At 45.5% G+C, this 20,898-nt stretch overlaps 1 protein-coding gene and 2 long non-coding RNA genes across 5 annotated transcripts in view; 2 read left to right on the forward strand and 1 right to left on the reverse strand.

Annotated features, from left to right (window-relative positions):
* The window catches only part of LOC118292050 (exostosin-1c), a 69,160-nt gene that overhangs the window by 4,824 nt on the left and 43,438 nt on the right, over positions 1–20,898 (reverse strand). For all 3 annotated transcript variants that reach the window (XM_035620706.2, XM_047330204.1, XM_047330203.1), the window contains exons 3-6: positions 7,714–7,807; positions 5,022–5,129; positions 2,763–2,882; positions 468–600 (exon numbers count right to left, since the gene is read on the reverse strand). In XM_035620706.2, coding sequence (XP_035476599.2) covers positions 468–600; positions 2,763–2,882; positions 5,022–5,129; positions 7,714–7,807 — 455 coding nt within the window. The remainder of the gene's footprint in view (positions 1–467; positions 601–2,762; positions 2,883–5,021; positions 5,130–7,713; positions 7,808–20,898) is intronic.
* Positions 880–7,797, forward strand: LOC118292052. The gene is made up of 3 exons (XR_004786814.1): positions 880–1,012; positions 5,974–6,265; positions 7,667–7,797. It is a non-coding gene; the product is annotated as an uncharacterized LOC118292052 (long non-coding RNA).
* Positions 7,817–12,303, forward strand: LOC118292053. The gene is made up of 3 exons (XR_004786815.2): positions 7,817–8,642; positions 10,738–10,812; positions 11,724–12,303. It is a non-coding gene; the product is annotated as an uncharacterized LOC118292053 (long non-coding RNA).

The following is a 20,898-nucleotide window of genomic DNA, read 5'->3' on the forward strand; positions in this document are numbered from 1 at the left end:
AAGGTGTAAAATTATATACAGTATCAGTCCATCAAAGATCATCAAAACAATTTAAAATCCCTGTGCACATTTAAAAAAAACTTTACTTTTCTGGTGCAATGGATACTGCTGACAGCGACGTATAGGCCATGTTTCACCAGGACTGTACATTATCTATGTGAGCAAGTGCATTTTCCATAGGGCGCAAAGACTCTTGCCGTGATGATATTGTGGAAATTACATATTCACATAGTGGCTTTTAATTGCTTGGGAAAATAACAACACACGACAATATTTTTTTTTGCAGTATTCTGAAATTTTAAAACAAATCAGATTGGAAATATTTGACTGTGATTTGCTGGCGCTGTGTTGATTTTTTTTCATCTCTACCACCAAACCTCTCATCTAATAAAGTCTCATCGCCATCCTTAATGTGCAATCAGAACGTGTTTGTTGAGCACACTCATTTGAACCAAGTGCATGTTTACCTAATCCCAGGTAGTAGAAAGGGAAGTGTGCAAGGTGGGTTGAGTACTCTGGCAGGACCAGCAGGCCTCCTGGCAGCGAGTTCCACATGTACTTGTTCCTCGATATGTGAGCAAACACGCGGTCCTTGATGATCTGGCAAGGGGGGGGGGGGGGGGGGGGGGGGGGGGGGGGGGGGGGGGGAAATGGATGACGTGAGAAGTGGAGAAGAACACGTTGGCTTTGTGTAGTGAAGTAGCTGTTGTGCTCATCTAGTATAAGCCTGCACATTCAATTTCCCCCACCCCCCATAAGCCGGTGGATGAGAGTCTTGGAGCTTAATGTACACACCACTGCAATTCTAGCACTGACACACTTGTGTGGACGTATTACAGCGATCCCTAATGCTCTGTGTACCTCCCATTTTACGCCAACAGGAGGTGTCCATGCAGCGGCGGCAGCCGCAGCCGCAGCACCATGGATCCACTCTGAAGCCGTCTGCCTCCCTGACCTCAGGCTGACTGCACAGCTGGCTCCCGTGGAAAAGAGGTTCCCCCCTCTGCATGCTGTATGTATATAAGCAGCTTATCACCAACCTCCAGAACCTCTCCTTTATTATCTCTGGCATGAATTCCCGGCATCAAATACTACGGAGGGCTGCCAGACCTGCCCGTAGAAAACATATTGAGTGCAGAGCCCACATCTGATTTCTTCAGATTTCAGCAGGGTTAAATCTGTGATTCTGTTCGCCACATTTTTCTGTGTGCTAAAATTAACATTGGCAGCGTGTGCAAAAGCCACCGTGAGGGGGTTATTTCTTTTTCCTGGGGTTAACTTTCAAATGACTTTCTCTTAGCCGGAGCAAATACCTTTGAAGTACATTTCTGCTCATCGGGGGGGAGAAAAAAAAGGAAAAGAGAAAAAAATTGTAAAATAAAAAGATGAACAGAGATATATATGAGCTATTGCTTCATCCTGTGAAAATCAGGGGGAAACTAATTCAGGCAAGTTCTCTGTTTCTTCTGTGTACTGCCATTGAGTCTTTCAAAGATTGAACTTCTTCTGAACCACACCTGTGGCACCTGATGAAAAATAAACATTTCTCCAAGGCCGATAATGGCGAGCGGCCGGGCAGAAAATGGCAGGTCGGGGCTGATATTTGCAATGTAATGATATATCATTTCTATACATTGGGGGATTTCTCTGAGACTTCAGGCAGATCGGATGTGGGCTCCTTTGAAAATGTTCAGAGGACCTGCAGTACAACGCCGAGATCGTAAAAGAGTCGAAATTTAGAGCATGGGCCCCGATCCAACCCCGTAATCATAATGATAGAAGGTTGGTTTGAGTCAGATGTGAAAGCCCCGTTGGAAAGCCTTCTCTGAGAGAGAAGCGATGATAGCACACAGGCAGTAAACTGCCGAGAGGTGGCAACTATATGGCCGCGCGCGCTGAACAGAAAACCTGTGTTTATAGCAGTGGCTGCTTCTTTTTGTAGATGTTTTCCCTGGAAAAGGGGAAGGGAGCTGCATATTTCTAAACAGAATTGCATGCTTGCATAAACGCTAAAGCATTCAGAGTCGTAAAACATTCCAATGAGGTTTCCAACTCCGACGCCGAAAGCAACATTGCCCCTACGTTTGAGGGGGTTCGCAGAGGTCATGGTGGTCGCACCGGCGATCGAGAGATTTTGACAGAATGAATGCGACGAGGTGCGACATTATTAGAGCGACGACCAGCATTCAAAACAGATTTGACGAAAAATAGGTTCATTCCAAAGATTTTTTTTTCCTGTTGAGTTCGAAGCACGAGAGAGTCCGAAATGAAAAGAAACTTTCATGGCTGATACACTATAAACTCCTCGACAAAAGAGCAACTGTTTCTGCACAGTTATGAGACGGGAATTACGGGCACATTAATGAGTGTTGCAAATGTTCCTTTTTTCCTATTCTTTCTCACGAATTACGTGACGCACAATCCTCTGTCTGCAGGCTGCTATGTGCAAACCCCAAAAACTTCTAAGTAACTGGCATGGGGTTTGTTGTCTCTTTGGTATTTCTTTTCATTAAAATGAGACATCATAGCTATCAGCAATATAAATCATGATATCTCCAACTTAGAATTACAAGTTCAAATCACTCGCCGACTTTTCTTAACTAGAGTCCTAACTATGTGACGCGAACACTCCTAGAGCAAATAAGATTCTTTTGCTTTGTCGCACGCTGTGTGTGTGTGTGTGTGTGTGAGTGTGTGTGTGTGTGAGTGTGTGTGTGCGCGCGTGCGCGTGTGCGCGTGTGTTTGTGTATGTGTAAGCTGACCTCCAGCGTGGTGAGGACTATCTTGTCCACAGAGGAAAAGTAGGCTTCCCACAGCATCTGGGTCCTCTGCCGCAGGGCCAGGACTCTCTCGTTCCCGACTGCTCTCACCGTGGACGGCACCTGGAGAGAAAAGTCGACGGCGAGATTCAGACGTGGAGATAAGGGGAAAAAAGAAAAAAATGGCAAAAAGAGTTATACTTGGGTTGTATATGTTTTTTAGAGCGAGTGATGCCTCTTTGGAAAAGAGAGAAAGAAGTGATCCAAACTCCGTTAACTGGATTGAGTGGCTGCTTAATCTGGCTGCCTCAAAAACCCAAAACATTTTACACAGAGCTTGATTTGGGGCCTGCAGTTCGGATAATTGGACCTTAATTAGAGAGGACTTTGGTGAATTGCCGAAATTGATTTCATCACTTTGAGTGTTAAGCTCAGCGGCTCAGTCGAAGTGGATGAAAGTCATGTCGAGCTGAGAAAAGCGTGCGCAGTTGACTCCCTTAAATTCTTCAGTCCGCACGCAGCCAACGCATTGCCTAATGACTGCTATAAGCACGCAGGACGCTAAATCTCTCGTTTTGAAAGTCTCGCCTCGATCTGTCAACCACACTGTTACTGCTTACACACCTCCCTTCCTCCGCGGCTCCACCCAGGGTTTTAAAAAACAAAAGATCTCCCCGTCCACACGTTTGCGTTTCAGTTTTCCAGATCAGTGTTAATCCCCGTCCACGCAAACGTGACCATTCACGTACTCTGTGCATGTACATACCCGCGTGAACGGGAAGCAGATTGCCTTCTCTGCAACGGGTTACATACAGTAGATGCTAGGAACGAAAAAACGAAAGTTGTGAAAAGTATGCGCAGGGATGTCTTCTCTTGGACCGATGGCGAGGTGGAACTAGTACCCGTCCATACTACAACGCAGTTCCGGCGTTTCCAGTCTTCTCAGTCTTAGGTTCCGCGTGAACGTTAACAAACAAAAACGCAGTGATGTGGATGTAGCCTGCATTTCGCGAATTCAACTTGCCACCTATTTCTCTTTTTCCCTATACCCCTTCCTCCTCCTCCTTTTCCTTTCCCCCCGTAGTACACGTGAAGGACAGCCGTGTTCGTCTGAAGCGTCCGCCCACAATCGAGCGTTCCTTTCGAAAGCCTCGCGCCCCCTAACCTCACATAATGAACAGTGTGAATATTTGCACGCGTGTGTGTGTGTGTCGTGCGGGTGAGGTTTCAATGTGGGGTGCCTTTTGCGGGCTTGCGGAAATGCCACTGATGAGGTCAACTCAATCAATCCCAAGTCCGGCCCTAATTTGTAAAAATGCCTCCCGTGCAGTCTGAGCTCTCGGGGCTCGTTCCTGTTCATTAGCCGAGTGCCAATCCATGTCCCCTATCGGTGGAGATCGAAGCGGATCAATGCAGAGGAGACATGATGTTATTTGTGTGAAGGCAGAGAGATACGGTTTGCTGCTGCGCGTGAGTGACGCACACGCGCACAGAGGATGGATTAAGGCTTCTGTGGCTGTTTGATCTCGAAAGGGGCCCCAACCTGTAACCACACTGTTAGATACAGGTAATTCCTGCTTTGTAGCCTCGTGTTGGTGGATGTTTCCCAGAGAACATGATTCATTTCAAACCCGGTGAACCTCTTTGTTTTCGCACCGACGTAAACGGGGAACGTGTTGGCCTTGGGTCTCCAAATAACCCTATTAACTCTGGACCATCGTTTCTATTTCACTGCAAAAGATCCCGTCATTTCTCTGTCCTCGTTTTTTGCTATTTAACGTAATGGGAAATCAGGTTCAAAAATCCACAAGAGATGGGCGGCATAACATATAATTGAGACATTGAGTGTGTCGTAGTCATTTAGATCGCGGTACGTATCTATCTGTCGGGCCTCTTGAACAGTGTATCATATCAGGACATCCTCAGGAGTGCGATGTCTCAGATGTCAAAAGAAAAAAGCATCAGGTCTCGGGAAAAACCTCTGTCAGCCTCAGGTGAAGCCGAAACTGACGGACATTTCAACATGACAGGTCACCAAGACGCGGAACACTTGTGGAGAAGCTGTGAGAATACGGTGACAAAGTCTTTGTTGTTGACAGCGACTAACCTCAACTACTAGAAAACGAGTTGTTTTGTTCGCTAAGACGCCTGTTGGACTGGATGTGCTGGACAAGTGTGTACTTGTGAGTGAGGGTGTGTGTGTGCGTGTGTGTGCGTGTGTGTTTGGATGTGGGTCTGTGTGCAGATGCATATCCGTGTTACCTGCAGCAGTAATCTCTCGTCTCCCTCGATGACCGCCTGGTTCCACTGAATGATGTCAGAAAAGGGCAGCTCCCAACCGTTACTCAGCAGCACGGGGATACACGCCGCCTGGACACACGCACGCGCACACACCCACACACACACACACACACAAACGCACGAGTTTAGCGAGTCTTAGAGAGCTTTGTGCTCTGATCAACTGCGGTTTACAATTCAATCAGTATAATTTAATCTGATCGGCACTGTGATTTAAAAACTGAGCACACAGTAATATGATCAATGCTCTCGTGTGTAGATGTACGTGTGTGTGTGTGTGTGTGTGTGTGTGTGTGTGTGTGTCTTAGACCCCTGTAGGGTAGCTGGGATGAGCAGGAACTCATATCTCTCCCTGCCCAGGGATCCCTGGGGGGCTTGTCAAACACTGTCACTCGTATGCACGCGAAAACACAGATGTGGCTGACAGGCGCTGACTCTGTGTACCAATTAGGTACAACTACTGAGGGGACATACGCGGGGGAAACAGGTTCAGTGCAGGAAAAGAGGGAGAGGGATGCGGGGATGAGAGGAGAGTGAGAAGGAACCGGTTGAGACGCGAAGACATCAGGCTTTATTGAAGTTGATTTTTGATGTTGCCTTATCCCCTCTCCCACTGACGGCTTTTTGATGTTGTTCCACTTTTTTCTTTTCCTTTTTTTTTTCCCGGGCTTTCCGAGGCCTCCTCTGGTCTCTCCCCCTCTCTCCGTGTGTCTATCACTTCTTCTCTCTGTACTCCTTTTTCCATTCCATTTTCTCTCTCCGCTGCACTCGCTCTTCCTCAGTCGACTTGTGGTCTGGAGTGTTGACGGGTCTGGGTGTTATTTTTCCCACCACTTAGTATTATTATTATTATTATAATGTCTTCTTCTTCTTCTTCTTCTTCTTCTGCTTCTTCTTCTTCTAATTAAACCACCAGAGAACAGCAGCAGCAGCAGCAGCCAAAATGGTGGACATCAAACGTTCTCTACCCGGTCCACCGGGGCTTCCACGCTCCTGCATTTCATCTGAGAACAGACCTGCTGAAGGACACTCGAGCAAATAGGGCAACTTGTACGTGTGTGTGTGCACGTGTGCGTGTGTTCGTGTCGGCCACAGGTTACAGCAAGGTCACCCAAAGACTCTCAGGGTGATAATCCAATGCCTCTAAATTTGAAATGCAGCCCAAGGCCTGCCTGAATCTTCCTCCCAGGGGACGAGGCACTCTGCGGGTGAGTTTCAAACACTTCAAGCGCTCCGCTGCCTGGAGGTAGGGTAATGTGAAAGCCTATGTGCTGTGTAGTTTCTTTTGAGGGAGGGGGGAGGTTTGTTTGCATTGGGGGATGAAGAAAGGGGGGAGTATAGTTGGAGGAGAGCGAACGTGTGACTCTGTGTATATTGGAAAGCTGGCAGTAAGTTTGCCACCACGCTGGTAATTGCCACTTCTTTTGTGGGCCCTGCTGGCATCAAAGGGAAAGTAAAATATATATATAACTGAAAAAATCTAGTGGTTTGAAAGAAAAAGAAGGCGAGAGGAGGGAGAGAAAGAGAGAAAGAAAGGACAAAGAGATGAGACAGGAGGAGAAAGGGACCGTGACTCCTGCCCGGTGCCGGGCCAAGTGGGTTGTGTGTGGATTTGTCCATTCAGCAGACATCAGCGGTGGGGCAGGCTGCCACTTCTGTGTATGCTTCCGGACCATTCATGCTCGCGCGCTCACACACACACACACACACACACACACACACACACACACACACACACACACACACACACACACACACACACACACACACACACACACACACACACACACACACACACACACACACACACACACACACACACACACACACACACACACACACACACACACACACACACACACACACACACACAGCCCCGGAGAGCAGTGCGGCCAGGGAACATTGTAGCAGCCGGAGAGTCCAGTGTTTTGCAAAATCTAAAAACAGCCCCTACTGCTTCCTGCACCGGTGCGAGGCTGTCGACTTGGGTGGCACGGAGACGACGGCAGGGGACCAACTGCTTTACACCGCTCGCTCGCTCCACCGCCTGCGGTTCCCTTCATTGTTTTGTGCACTTCGCGCGTTTCACTGATGGACGTAAAACTAACGATTCCCATTTGTAGTGTGTGCGCGCGCGAGAGCCTCCGCGTATCTTAATGGACCCGTTTTTGTTTAAAAGGCCTCGAAAACGGCAAATAAAGGCTTTTACGGCGAGATCGCGAAGACACTTGCAGATGTGACCATTAAGGTGTCAATAACCAAGGAGACTAAGTAAACCACGGCTCTGGAACGTAAACATTCTGCATGCCGTGCACTTCCATGCTGATTTAACTGTATATAAACTGGGTCCCGTTCAACTGTGGCCGTTTCCCGTAAAAGTGTAATTTAGTCTAACAGTGTAATGTAGAAAGAAAAATGCTGCAGCTAATGCTTTTTTTTTATGATTGTGGTTTGCATGTTGGGTCATGGAGGAACTACAAAGGCCGGAAGTGCTGAGGCTCAGAGTCATTGTCATGTTGAGAAATTGCGGGTGAAAAGCATGATAACATGGCTGACGATATGACGGTGCACATTCTAAAATCATTTCTTTATTCCATAATAACATCCAGTGGGGTCCAAAAGTCTTGAAGGACCACTTCCCCCACCGTACGCTTACCTGCAGTGACTCCAGGAAGCGGAAGGAGCCCAGGCGTCGACCTCGAGGCACCAGGCAGAAGGTGGAGTTGTGGAGGAGCTCCTGGTAATCAAACCTAGCAAAGAGAAGAGCAATCATGATTTATTGTATATGTATATTTTTATTCTATTTTATTTCAGGGTTTTTTTTTAGCAGGAAGAAGCAAATCAAAGAGAATGCTTGATAAAAAAGGATGTCTATAAGAAAGATGAGGTAATTGCTGGGATTGGCCATTGAAAAGTATCTGGAAATATTTTTATAATCTTTGTCTTTTGTCCTTGTAAAAACAGGGTGAAAAAGGGAGACGGTAATTATGTAGTTGGACCTGCAGATTGACAAGTATACGGGTTACGGAAAGTCAAGTCCAGGGAGGATCAATAAGTGCAGTGGAGGAAAGACACCAAATCAGAAAGTAGTCTGAAAAAAATCTATGACGGCATTAAAATTAATTGGATATTAGACACGACCTGAGTAGATATGTAGTTTGTTTATTCAGCCCTTTAAAAGGTTGAAATGTGAAAGATCGAATCAAACGACTCGCAGAGGCGTCTAATTATCAGCCCGCCGGCGTGGTGGCGGGCGACACTCGCTCTCCCTCTGATATACGATATTCAACAGCTGTCACACATAAAAAGTCGATTTTTCATCGCTGATATTTACTCATAACGGCTCAGATTATGAGCGGTCATGAATCTTCCAAAAATCTTTCTTCCCTCCACTTCATGTGCTGGCACCACTCGCCTACGTCGTAAAAAGAGATCCGTCACTGAGCTCATGAGTGAATACACGTTAATCTCTGTTCTCTATTGATCGGGTGTTGTAAACAAGACGGCCTTGGAAACCAGCCAGGGTAAGACGACTTCGAGGGGCCCCGGCTGACTCCCCACTGTCTGCCGTCATACGTCGATCGGGTGAGCCCCACCACTTCAATGCTCATATTTCATACTTTCACTTTTTTTGGAAACCTCTGAATCAATGCACTCCTTCATCCGCCGCTGAGTGGAACGGCAACGGACGAGCGGTGCAACGGCCTCGTGGTGAAGAGCTGCACAGTGGAGTAAACAGATCAGGAAACAAACCGGCCCTTATGGGAGAGTTCAACCCCCCCCCCGCACGCTCTGTTCCTCCTCATCCCCTCATTCCAACCCCACTTCTCGCTGTACGTCTGCTCTCTGCTCCCCCCCCCCCCGCCCTCTTCTTGCTTCTTCATCCAGCTCTCTGCCTGTTTATTTGCAGAGGGGCACCTTCAGTGTAAAATGTGCCCGCCATTAATCTTTCTCCGTCACATAGTCATTTATTTAACCCTCCGTGAGTGATGAGACGCAGGCCTCTTTTCTTTCTTTTTTTCTTTCTCCCCTCCCTGGATGAGAAAAAAATTGGGATTTCACTGCTGATGTTTGGAATTAATAAAGAAAACAACAACTGCACTCTGAGTCCTGGGACATCCACATCTGAATGGGTGTCACTGTGCGAGTGTGTGTTCAATATGAATGTGTCAAAACACACACACACACATACATACACCAACACTGGCATCAGTTTACTGAAAGGCAGCCTTGTTTGACATCAGCTATGGTTGTGCTCTGATATTCCTCCACCTGTTGATGGAGCTTTGCCACTCGCCGCTGCTGCACATATTTACAGTACACAGTGTGCGTGGGCGCGTGATGGATCTTTGCGTGTTGATGTACGTTTAGAGGTATTTACACATAATGCACCTCTGGGGGGATTTTGTGTCCAAAATCTTGTTCTAAAGCGCCGGGTAAACAGTTGGCGCTGTTGAGCTACGCACGAGTTAATGAGTTTGTAGATTGCAAAAAAAAAAAAAACTCCTCTTGTGGAACTCACGCGTTTGAAAGGGGGTGAATGGATGTGCAACTGAGAGTGCGTTGCTTTCAAAAGTAAATATATATTGAATTCTCCCCCGGAGTAAGCAAATTGTGTGTGTGTGGAAATGTCGGAGTGACGATGCAATAAGGTTTTTCCAGGTTATGTGTTGTGTGTTTGTGTGTGTGTGTGTGTGTGCGTGTGCACATTGTGTATGCTTGTGTTGTGCATGTATAGTATCCAATGTGAAACCATGGCACTTTTTGCGTGTTGCAGACTCAATGCAACTGAGCTGTCTAGGCTGAACCGGTTTTTCTCTCCGGGCCTGCTGTTTGTTTGTTTGTTTGTGCGTGTGCTCTCGATATTGCAAAACTGCAAGTCAGCTTGTACATGATGAAGTTGTGTGTGTGTGTGTCTGCATGCGAGGGGGGGGGGGGGGGCCTCTGTCTGCAAATCCAGGAGTCTGTCTGGTACGCTGTGCCCGCTGCTGTACTTTAATGAGAGATTGTACTCTGAGTAAATGCGGGGAACAAATAAATCATTTAACAGCACTTTGTCTCCAACAACAAACGACCGGGCCTGCTGCGTCTCTCCTTCACTGCCCGCCTTTCTCTCTCTCTCTCGACTCCTTTTCTTTGCTTTGTCTCAGCGTTTCTCCTTTGAGTCTGCAGGTTTTTGTTTGCGTGCTCTCTGTCACACAGATTCCGCAGGGAAAACCAAGCTGCAGCGGTGTTTTCGTGTGTGAATGTGTTTACGTCCTGGATTATTACAATATCCTATACAAATCTCCTGGTCTATGCGTGTGTGTGTATTAAAAAAAAAAGCTTGGTTGCGCCCACAACAGAGCTGAAACCGTCAAGTGGCTGTAAATCAATGTGGGGGGAAAAGAAAACAGCACAAATTTTGATAGTTGATTTAAGTACATTTCCAAGTTCCACATCTCAAGACTTCCTGACATGTCCCAGACTCTTCTGCTTTTCTTGCTGTTATTAGACAGTAAACTAATTATCTCTAATAAAACAATCATTCCAAAGACATCATAACATCTTTGGCTCTGCAAACTGCATGTGTATATTATTTCTCCACGCTTAGAACTATTATTCAATAAATCAGTTTTAGGAATATTAAGCTCTAATGAAAATGATCTTGGTTTAATTTATCTTGTTTTTTTTTGTTCAGCTCCCTTCAGGACACAATTCAAGCCACAGTAGATCAAGGAGAGGCCTTCGAGGAAGAAGCTGCCACCCATTTAATGTAAGACAGAAAATATATATTGTGAAAAATCCATTGGGAAACCGTTCATAGATACAATATCCTGCACTGGAATGTCTTCTTTTTTTTGTCCAACATTGGCAACTTTAGCCTCATACATGAATCTCTGATGGTTGACAAATTTATATAACCCAAATCTAAATGAAAATCAAAATATAATTAATAACTAACCACCCCTTTAAGTGCCTTCTATTTCTCATAAGGACATTTAAAAAAATGAGCATTTGCATGTGCATGTAACAAACAATCTGAGTCAGTTGGCTGGTAGCCCGGCAGAGCAAAGCAACAGTGACTCACTGTGTATTCATGTGTACGTTCGCATGTCATTTCATATTGTGCAAGACAAGGAATGTGTGCCGCTGTTATAGACCCCCCCCCCTGCATTTTAACGTGGGAAAGCCTCTGTGATGTATACGCATCGACCTGCACTTACAGTATTATACCGAGAATGAATGCTGTTGTGCGCTCGGTGGCGGTTTGGCTTGATTGTTATCCGGAAGCCCTCATTGTGAAAGTGCACTGATCTGTGGATTACATTACACAGTCGATATACTAGTGGAACCGTTGTCGTGTCAAATGTGCATATTTGTATGAATAGAATACTGTGGATAAATGGGGTAAACATGCAACTGTGGGCAAATATTTACTATTGTTTTCTTTTATATTAATTGCGAAATTGTAAAAAATAAATCCACTTATATATTTACAGAGCCCTGTCCTTGAAAATATGAAATTCTTAGATTTAAAGGATGCAACTCTCATTAAATTGATATTAGTAATGGCTCAAAGGTCTATGGGTAATCATTTATCAACAGACTCTTCAGCTCATTGTTTTTGGTTTCCTGGCCTCAGACTTTATTGATTTGTTTCTCTCTCACTGTTCCCCTCATCAGTGACATTTCCAGACGCAGGACTCAGCATTGTGACTCCAGGTGAATACATTTTCATCTCATCAGTGTCCTGTTGATTACACACTGTGTGTTTTGAGTTCTTCCGATGAAAGATTCCGATTGTGCGTACACTTCTGTCTGTGAGTCAGCACTGCTTTACGTGTGTGTGTGTGTGTGTGTGTGTGTGTTTTTGTTTATATGCCTTGCTCCCCCCACCTTTTTTCCAATCCTCCAGTCTCCCAGGAAGACAGATATAAGGTAGTTAAATATTAAATATCCAATATGGAGCCAATCTATAATAAAGACGTTGATTGTGTGTACACACACACACACACACACGCCTGATGTCTCATGTTGGGATCTTTTTTCCATATTCTTGTCTCAGATAACCACGGTATCTTACAGAGACACAGGACTTTCTTACACCCACCCAATGTCTCTCTCTCTCTCTTTCTCTCTCTCTCTCTCTCACACACACACACACACACACACACACATACACACACACCTTATGTCTCATTTCGGGATCTTTTTTCCATATTCTTGTCTCAGATAACCACAGTATCATACAGAGACACAGACAGAGACACAGGACTTTCTTACACCCACACAATCTCTCTCTCTCTCTCTCTCTCTCTCTCTATCACAGTCACTCAGTTTCCCCCATCTTTTCTTTTCCGCCTCAGCCCCTCATGTATTCTCCCCCCCCCCATAAACACACACACACTGCACACTTATATTTAATGAATATTGACTGAGTGAAAGCAGAGAGGTGAGCGATGGAGGCGAGCAGGGGGGCCATTGTGTGGTGGTGGTGGTAGTGGGCGGGTGGAGGCTCCTTGATTGACGGCAGCGTCTGCTCCGTCAATCTCCATTGAAGGTCAGGTGTCAATATAGCACGGGCTGTGTTCCAGTATCTTTGTGTGTGTGTGTGTGTGTGTGTGTGTGCGTTCGTGTGTTTGTGTGTGTGTGTGTTCGTGTGTTCGTTCCTTGCGCGTGCAAACAATTGTGTGGTTGACCAAGGTTATGGATTAGCCGCCATGGCTAACAGGCCACTGTCAATACTCTACGCTCTTCATTTTAACGTGCACCTCGCTGAGCACAACAAGAGCTGAATGACGGACTGTCTTGATAGTGTCAACACACTATCAATTATTGCCAAAGCAATAATCCTTAACACAACATACTGTTGCTCCATCCCTGCTCCTGTGTAATATAAGGAAAACAATGTTGTGTATCATGTGCTGGACTATATATTTTTATGATTTGTTGTTAAACCAGTAAATAAAGTGGAGGGGGGGGGGGGGGGGGGGGGGGACAAGAAGCAAAGCGTCGGTTCAGACAAGGCAGCTTGCATTAGCTGATTGCTCGAAGCTGCATCTTTCATACTTTCACAATGACCAGGTTATTCATTAGCTTTTTATTTATATATTTCTTAATTTCATTAGCAGTCACATTCATGCATTGCTCCGCCGCCAACTCCTTCTGATGTGCTAATCTTTTTCTAAGATTTTTTAATATTCGTTGTGTGCGTTTGTTATAAATTGAGATTAGTTCTGCCAGAAAAATCCTCGCTGTTACAACCCTCTGAGAGCAATTAATTTATGTGTAATTACTGTAAATGGTGAAGAGGAGCAAAGATAGATGGACGTATGTAGTAAAAAAACTAAAAAACAAATTGAATTCTCTATTTTCAGGACATTTTTAAAGCAGACAGAGGTTCCCCCACATATCCTGGCACCTCTCCACTGGCTTGGTTTCAGATAAAGGAACACATGGTCTCAAATGATACTTTAAAGCTGCCAGGTGTCTTTTTTTCTCTCTGCTTGCGGCGATGGTCGCTCGCCAAAACCTTCAGCCATTGTTGAATTTACAGACACGACGGTTAATGATACGTCCTCCGAGCAGTGCTCGGGAGCTGCAGCCGCCGCGGCTAGCTTGTTAGCAGCAAAACGAGTTAGCCGACATCTCTTGTCTGACGCTTAACTCGCAACATCTCTGCTAGACTGCTATTAGCTGAAGTAGCAATGGCAAAAACATACGTATGACTGTACATAAGTATGATTATGTCCTCTGAGCAGCGCTATGTCTTCAGGACAGACGCTACAGTGAGGTCGGAAAGTCACCAGATGGGTTGGAAAGGCTGGGGCTAGCTGATTATCATTAGCATAACTTCACGAAAGTAAACGTGGGCGTCGACAGCTCTTGCCGGGCAAAAGGGCCGAAGTCTGGCGCTTAACTCGCAACCTTTTTGCGCGCTAAGTAAATAGCTGATGTAGCAATGGCATGAAAACATACGTATGACTATACGTAAGTTCGAATACGTCCTCTGAGCGGCCACATGTCTTCAGGACAGACACGCTATGCGGCGACTCCCGGTCGGAAAGTCACAAGACCGGTTGGTCGACCTGGGGCTAGCTGATTAGCATTAGCATAACAGAAATAAAAGCAAACATTGGCGTTGACAGCTCTTGTGGAGTAAAGGCCCAAAATCTACACTGCTCAGTACAATAGCTAATGTAGCAATAGCAAAAAACTTGCATATTACTCCTTTTAAAAAAAACTGCTACAGCTACAGTAATATATTCTGTAGGTATGTCATTTGTGTAATAAAGAGATTCTTGATTACAAATTTTCATATGCGTTCCAATAATCACACAGGAAAATTAATGCAAACGTGATCCGAATAATGTTTGCTGTGATATTAACATAACATTTTACTCAAAGGTTAAGTCTAGAATAAAGGAACATGTGAGCTGTGAAAATCTTTTTTTATAAAACATATATATATATATATATATATATATATATATATATTTTCCTGGTATTGCACTGATTTGTACCGATACTGAACTTAAAATCAGGTGTACGGGTATGAGACACGGTGAGACCGCAGGAGGGGCAGAGAATATTTGAGGGCAGCAAAACACAGTCAGGGAGTGGAAGACGGGGGCAGAAAATAAAGGACAGAAATAGTAGACGAGAAACAAGTAGATGCAGAGAAATATGTATTTGGCCAGCTGCTGCTGCTGCTGCTGCTGCAGCCTCTGGGATTCAGGACGACTGGAAGAGAGACAGACACACAAAACTACAGTTCTGTCTGGAGGCGATGGGTCAGGAGCAGCACGGGCAACATGCCTCACTAAATATGTCACCGAAGCAGAGGGGCAATGGAAGGAAACGAATACTGTATTTAGTGTAAGAAAATTATTATTATTTGGACCAATAAGGTACTATTCTAAATTGTAACGATTGGAAAGTATGAAATGTTAAAGTTGGGGGGGGGGGGGGGGGGGGGGGGGGGGGAGAGAAACGGGTTGAAAGACAGGAGGCTTAAAGAGGCAGTTTAGGTTTCAGTGTGCAGAGGAATGAGGTCCTTTGGTATCTTCTTACATTAAACAGAGAGAGGGAGGGAGAGGGAGGAGAGTGTCCGTGCTCATCTCTGTGTGCAGGATGTTTGATGACGTCTTATGAAAGCAGCAATGCCTTTAATCTTCGCTTTTTTTCTCCTCCTCCCTTCCCTTCATTATTTGTCTTTCAACTCATTTCGGTAAACTCTGTTGTTTTTGCATGTGTGTGTTTGCGCGTGTGTGTGTGTGTGTGTGTGTGTGTGAGTGAGTATGAGTATGTGAGTGTGTGAGCGGGAGGGAGAAAGAGAAGGTGTATCCAGATGTTAAATCCTATCCGGCAGCTGTTGTATGCACGTGTGTCACACACACACACACACACACACACACACACACACACACACACACACACACACACACACACACACACACACACACACACACACACACACACACACACACACACACACACACACACACACACACACACACACACACACACACACACACACACACACACACACACACACACACACACACACATCCTGACTTAGCAGCTGGACAGATAAGCCATCTCCTCCAATCACTCTTTCTTATTCTCTCTCTCTCTCACTCTGCCTACTCATCCTTCACTACCTCTGATGGCGATCAAGTGTCACTATCACAACAACCGACATTTAAACTGCAGCCACTGTGAATGTAAATGAAATGGTCTAAGCGACATGGAAACGTTCACAGAGCTGAAATGACAGCTTACGACTGTTTGAACAGAAGAAGCGCGCCACAAATTTAAAGCAAACTTTGAGAAATCAACGTGGACCGAGCTGTCGCTATTCTTTTTTATGGATCTCCGGTCGTTGTCTCCCCTTCAGTTAACCCTCTCTCCCATCGTCGCATAAAAAATGCCCGTCAAACTGATTCATTAAAAACTCAATTGACCGCCACGGTTCAAATGAAATGTTCCTTCATGGTCAGAGCAGCGCTGCTTATCTTGGAAAAAGATGCAGTGCATTTATATTTGAAGCTGGAAGCGAAACATTTTTAAAAAGTTGGATAAACTGAAAGGCGGAAACCAAAAATATTCGACCAGAGACTGAAATATTCCGGTGTTGTGACAGGTGGCCCTGCGGAAATCCCCAAATTTGATTCAATTGTGTGTCTAAGCCCCCCGTCTTCCCTTCTTCGTCCCTCGCCCTCCCATGGTTGCTCCGCAGCAGTGTTTCAGATAATCGCCATCCGCACGGGGCTTTAGAAATGCGGGCCAACCACGCGAAGAAAGAAAAGGACGGCAGTTATTTCCGATGCCTGCAGTGCAGTCGCCCTGGCCGCATCAAAAACTACCTCTGTGTCTCTTCGCTATCTAGCAGCCGACTCACTAATGGATTTTCTGCCACGCGGCTTTGTCTTCCACAGTTACCGAGAATCATTACAGCTGAAGGCTCGAGTGCCGGGTTGAAAAGAAGTGGGGGTTTTTTTTTTACTCTTCTCCCGCCTCTCCCTTTGCATTCGGATCCCATTGTTTGCCCCCAAGTGACAGTACATTCAGTCACACCTTGTTTCCTCAGAAGAGACACCGGAACTCCGCTGTGACGATAATAAATCGACATGTTTTCGTTTGCCTCGAAATATGACGTTGGAGTCAACTCCCATTTTCACCTTTTAAATGAACACCTAACCCTACGTTGACGGCCTCACACCATAAACAACACCATCACCGGATGCCCACCTGTTAGAATGAAATATAACATTTCCCGTTGCACAAGAATTATGTTTCTGACTTGAGATGACGGTGTTTTTATGAAAGTTTTCTCTACAGCGGTATGATTCAAATGAAACAATCACTCACTTTATTTCATTCCTCTGTTCAGTCTGTCTAATAAGCATATTTTCATATTCTCTTTAATTTGACTATTTTAATATTCCATTTTTGTGTTTCTTCTACGTCCTATGTAAAGCTGATTGAATTACCATGTTGAAATGGCGCGGCACAATTTTAACGGGAAACCTTTCTTGTGACAACATCGCCTCATTTTATGTTGTTATATAACCCCCCCCCCCCCCCCTTATTACATGGAAACACTGTAACTCATTAAAACAAGAAACTTTTCTCATCTTCTAAAATGAATGATTCACTAACTGTGTGATAAAAGCAAGTTTTGTGGTAAAACATTTGCATATTTCTTTTTGGTATCACATGAGATTCAGGTCATGATTTTTTTGCGTGAAAATTTGAAAAAAAAAAAAAAAGAATATCCTGCCCAGGCTCCTTTTAGACATTGCTTTGTTTAACGGTGTCAACGGTCAAAGACTGGAAACCACAGAGCTAAAAAAAAAATAACGTTAGACAAATACATTTAAGGCGTTATACCACTGTACGTTCCTGCCGTCCTCCAGTTACTATCCCTGTTGACTTTACAGAGGTCCTGAACTCTGCTAGACAAACCACATACCCAGACCAACCCTCTTATATCCTATCTGTTGTTGGTTCTGGACTCTGTGCTCCGCTGCACAAGCGCTCATCATGTACACAAATACACTGACCAGCGCGGCACCCTGTCATTACACACGATCCCTCCTCTGCTGAGTGTGTTCCCGTGTGTGTGTGTGTGTGTGTGTGTGTGTGTGTGTTCCTGTGTGTGTGCTGGTTTATTTTAATACCACTCTCCTTACTCTCCTCTTTGCCCCCTTTGTCTCTATCTGTTTCTTTCCCCCGTCTCTCCTTAATTACTCAGAGACGGGAGGACTAAGCTCTCTAATCTGAACGGATATGACCCCACCACCGGCTGATCCCTTAACACTGTTACTTATACCTCAACCGGGCACTTGCGCACACAAGCATGCACACATGCATGTAGAGCTGCAGCCAGACATATTCATGCAAGTATAATAAATAAATTAAAAAGGGGATTTATATCCTTAATCATGTCCATGTCATTTCATGAAATGAAGGGCAGAGAGAGTGAAGACTCAGGAACCCGAGAGGTTCTGAGTTCAAAGATGCCGTGAATGTTTTGAAGAGAAAAAAAGCACTATGATGCCATTTAATGCTTTTTTCCTTTGGAAAACAAAGTGGACAATCCGCCGAAACAGAACCGCAGACACATAAAAAAAATTAAATTAAAAAAAAGCCTTTTTATTTTTACCTCAAAATTTGTCCTGCATTCGTTTAATGGCCGAATTGCGTTTTTTACGCAGATTAAGGCTACATTAAATACCGTACTCTAAGTAGTTCCAGCTAGGCTTATCAAAGTGCCCTTTCACTAAATCTATTTAGGGTAGATTTAATTTTACATAAACCCATGTTTGTCGTGTTTAGCTGAACACGATTAAACAAAAAGCAGCAAATGGTGCAGGTTGTTCAGCAAAAAGACCGCCGGACATTGAGTTCAAAAAAGACAGCGGATTAAAATGTGGGCATTTAGCCCCGGTAACTACAAACCAAAATGAGTACATATAGTCGCCCTGAGGCATTAATTCGGCGGTCAGCGACATGAAGCCGGAGAGAGGGTGTGACAAGCATCATCATGCGGGGTTGTGGGTTATATATAGAAATGGGAGCACGGCTGTCTGTCCATTAGGGCTAAAAGCAAAGCAGCACAGGAACATGAATGTGAAGTCAGTGGGCCCGCTCGCCTCTGTGTGACGAGACAGAGACGAGGAGGGGGGCGGACTGAAAAAGAGATCTCAACATATAGCGGTCGGGAACTCTGAGGACTTGGGAGAGGGGGGGGGGGGGGGCTTGGAGGGTAGAACGGGAAAAGAGAACAAAACTAAGGACAACGGGTTTGATTGTCGGCATCTGAGGTAACAAGGTGAGAGATGTAGACGTAAGGAATCAAGGGAAAAGCGGGAACAAAGAGGGGAACTAGGACTTGATTCTTGGTCTTGGCAGGCTGCTAAATGAGTCTCTGATGTGTGCCGAGGCAGTGTTTCGACACACGAACCGTAGGTTCACGGAAAGAAAAAGAAGAACAAAACTCTATTATATCAGCAAGTCAGGTTTAGCTTTTTGAACAAATTATCGTTCAAACAAAAAAATGGGAAAGTGCCTCTGGGCCCCGGACCCCAATCGCCCTCGAAAGCCACAGTCCCTCTTGCACGTATGAAGATATTTCGCTCAAGCTGGAAGTGAGCCAGGTTGAAACTGTCTCATCAAACTGGAAGCTGTACTTCATTATTTCAAGAAAACGAGACATAGTTACAACCGACTGTAGGGTTTTTTGCAGCCTGACTGTTGCGGACATTGGTAGAGAAGAATCGGTCTTTCAGAGAGAGACAGCAAAGGTGCGGTACATCAGGACGGAAAATAAAACACAGCATGCAAGAGAGGGGTTTTTTTCTTTTAAAGAACCAGAACGAGCTCACTGTCTGCCTGCCCACCTCCCTCGACATGCAGGAGGTGTCTGCTGCAAGTCTAGCGTGACTGATCTGAAATCAGGTTTTTTTTCTGCCTTTAAATATAGAGCCGAGCAAAGGGCAGGACTCTTCCACTTCCACTCCTCCTGGTTTCTTTTTTTGCCGCGGCGTGCGAGTGCGTAGGCCACAACTCTGCTTTTTTCCCATTAAGGCCGGATATACTTTATTCAATATGCCCATCGCTGGGGCGGATGACGGAGGGTCTCGGGAAAAAACACTGAAAATGTGAGAGTCTTTCATTACCACGCTTCATTACTAATGATGTTGGGAAGGACCAGGGAGACTGGCATGAGCTGGAAGCGGGAGCAGCGAAACATGCGTCAAGGCGGCCTTCTGGGCGAAGACGAGAGGGGAATTATTTATGGTGAATTTACACATCAATGACAGTTCTCTCCCCCCTTCTGATTTCCCTGCCGCATGCTGAAAATAAAAATGTGTCGGCGGGGGGGGGGGAGTCGTGCGACGCGGAGAATGTTTTCTCCGTCTCCTGCCTGCCTGACAGTTAACAGATCTTGGTCCTTGAGACAATGACACAAGCCGACTGGCAGAGGCTGTTAACAGCGCAACGCAACGCAACACAGGCGCATTGACACCCAAATCCCATCAGCTGCACCGCGTTCAAAGCGGCACTTACCTATGGGCCTTTGAGCCAAACAGACATCCATGACAATGGAGAGCCAAAACAGCCATTAAAGCTTTTTTAGCTCTGAACAAATAGTGCCGCATATAGACAAGCAGCTGTACCAATAGCGACGGTCGAAACGCCCCGTGCACAGGTGGGGCCACAATAGGTATGGCCGTCATGCGGCGGCGTCCTTTTGAACTCAAACAAGAGGGGAAAGTTTGCCGAGACCCTGGGATCATTCGTGTGAGTCGCATGTACGGTAACGCACTCTGCGTGCCCTCGGCAGAGCTTCAAACGGCCCCTCTCTCTCTCTCCACATGAAGGCCACCGTGCCGACGCCGTGACGTTCCTCCGCCCCCGTACGGAGTACACCGTGTGACGTCGAGCCCACAGAAAGTTTCCAGACTCGTCCCCAACTTATTTTCCAACTCAATGGACGTCATGTCGCAAGAGACATGAATCCCACTTTGGACTTGAAACGCCACCGAGTTTAGGGCGTTTTATGGCCCCGACATAAAACGGTGGACGGCTGCTTGCTTTATGGAGCCATCGCTAAATAGAGCCTCTGTTCATAAAGTCCGTCCATTTATCATAAACCTTCATGGTCAAATAAGTGGGACTGACTCGCCCAGGTGGCTCAGCTGAGCTTGGAAGTACATATACTGCAGAGGAGAAGGATTACTCCAGTGCTGGAATCAAAAATATCAGCTTCATATGGAGATATTACAGTAGGCGTATATCACTCATTAGCAAACACTTAATAATAATGAGCTGAAAGGAGCTAAAGTGG

The sequence above is a fragment of the Scophthalmus maximus genome, chromosome 22, assembly GCF_022379125.1.
Source record: "Scophthalmus maximus strain ysfricsl-2021 chromosome 22, ASM2237912v1, whole genome shotgun sequence".
Taxonomy (NCBI): Eukaryota; Metazoa; Chordata; class Actinopteri; order Pleuronectiformes; family Scophthalmidae; genus Scophthalmus; species Scophthalmus maximus.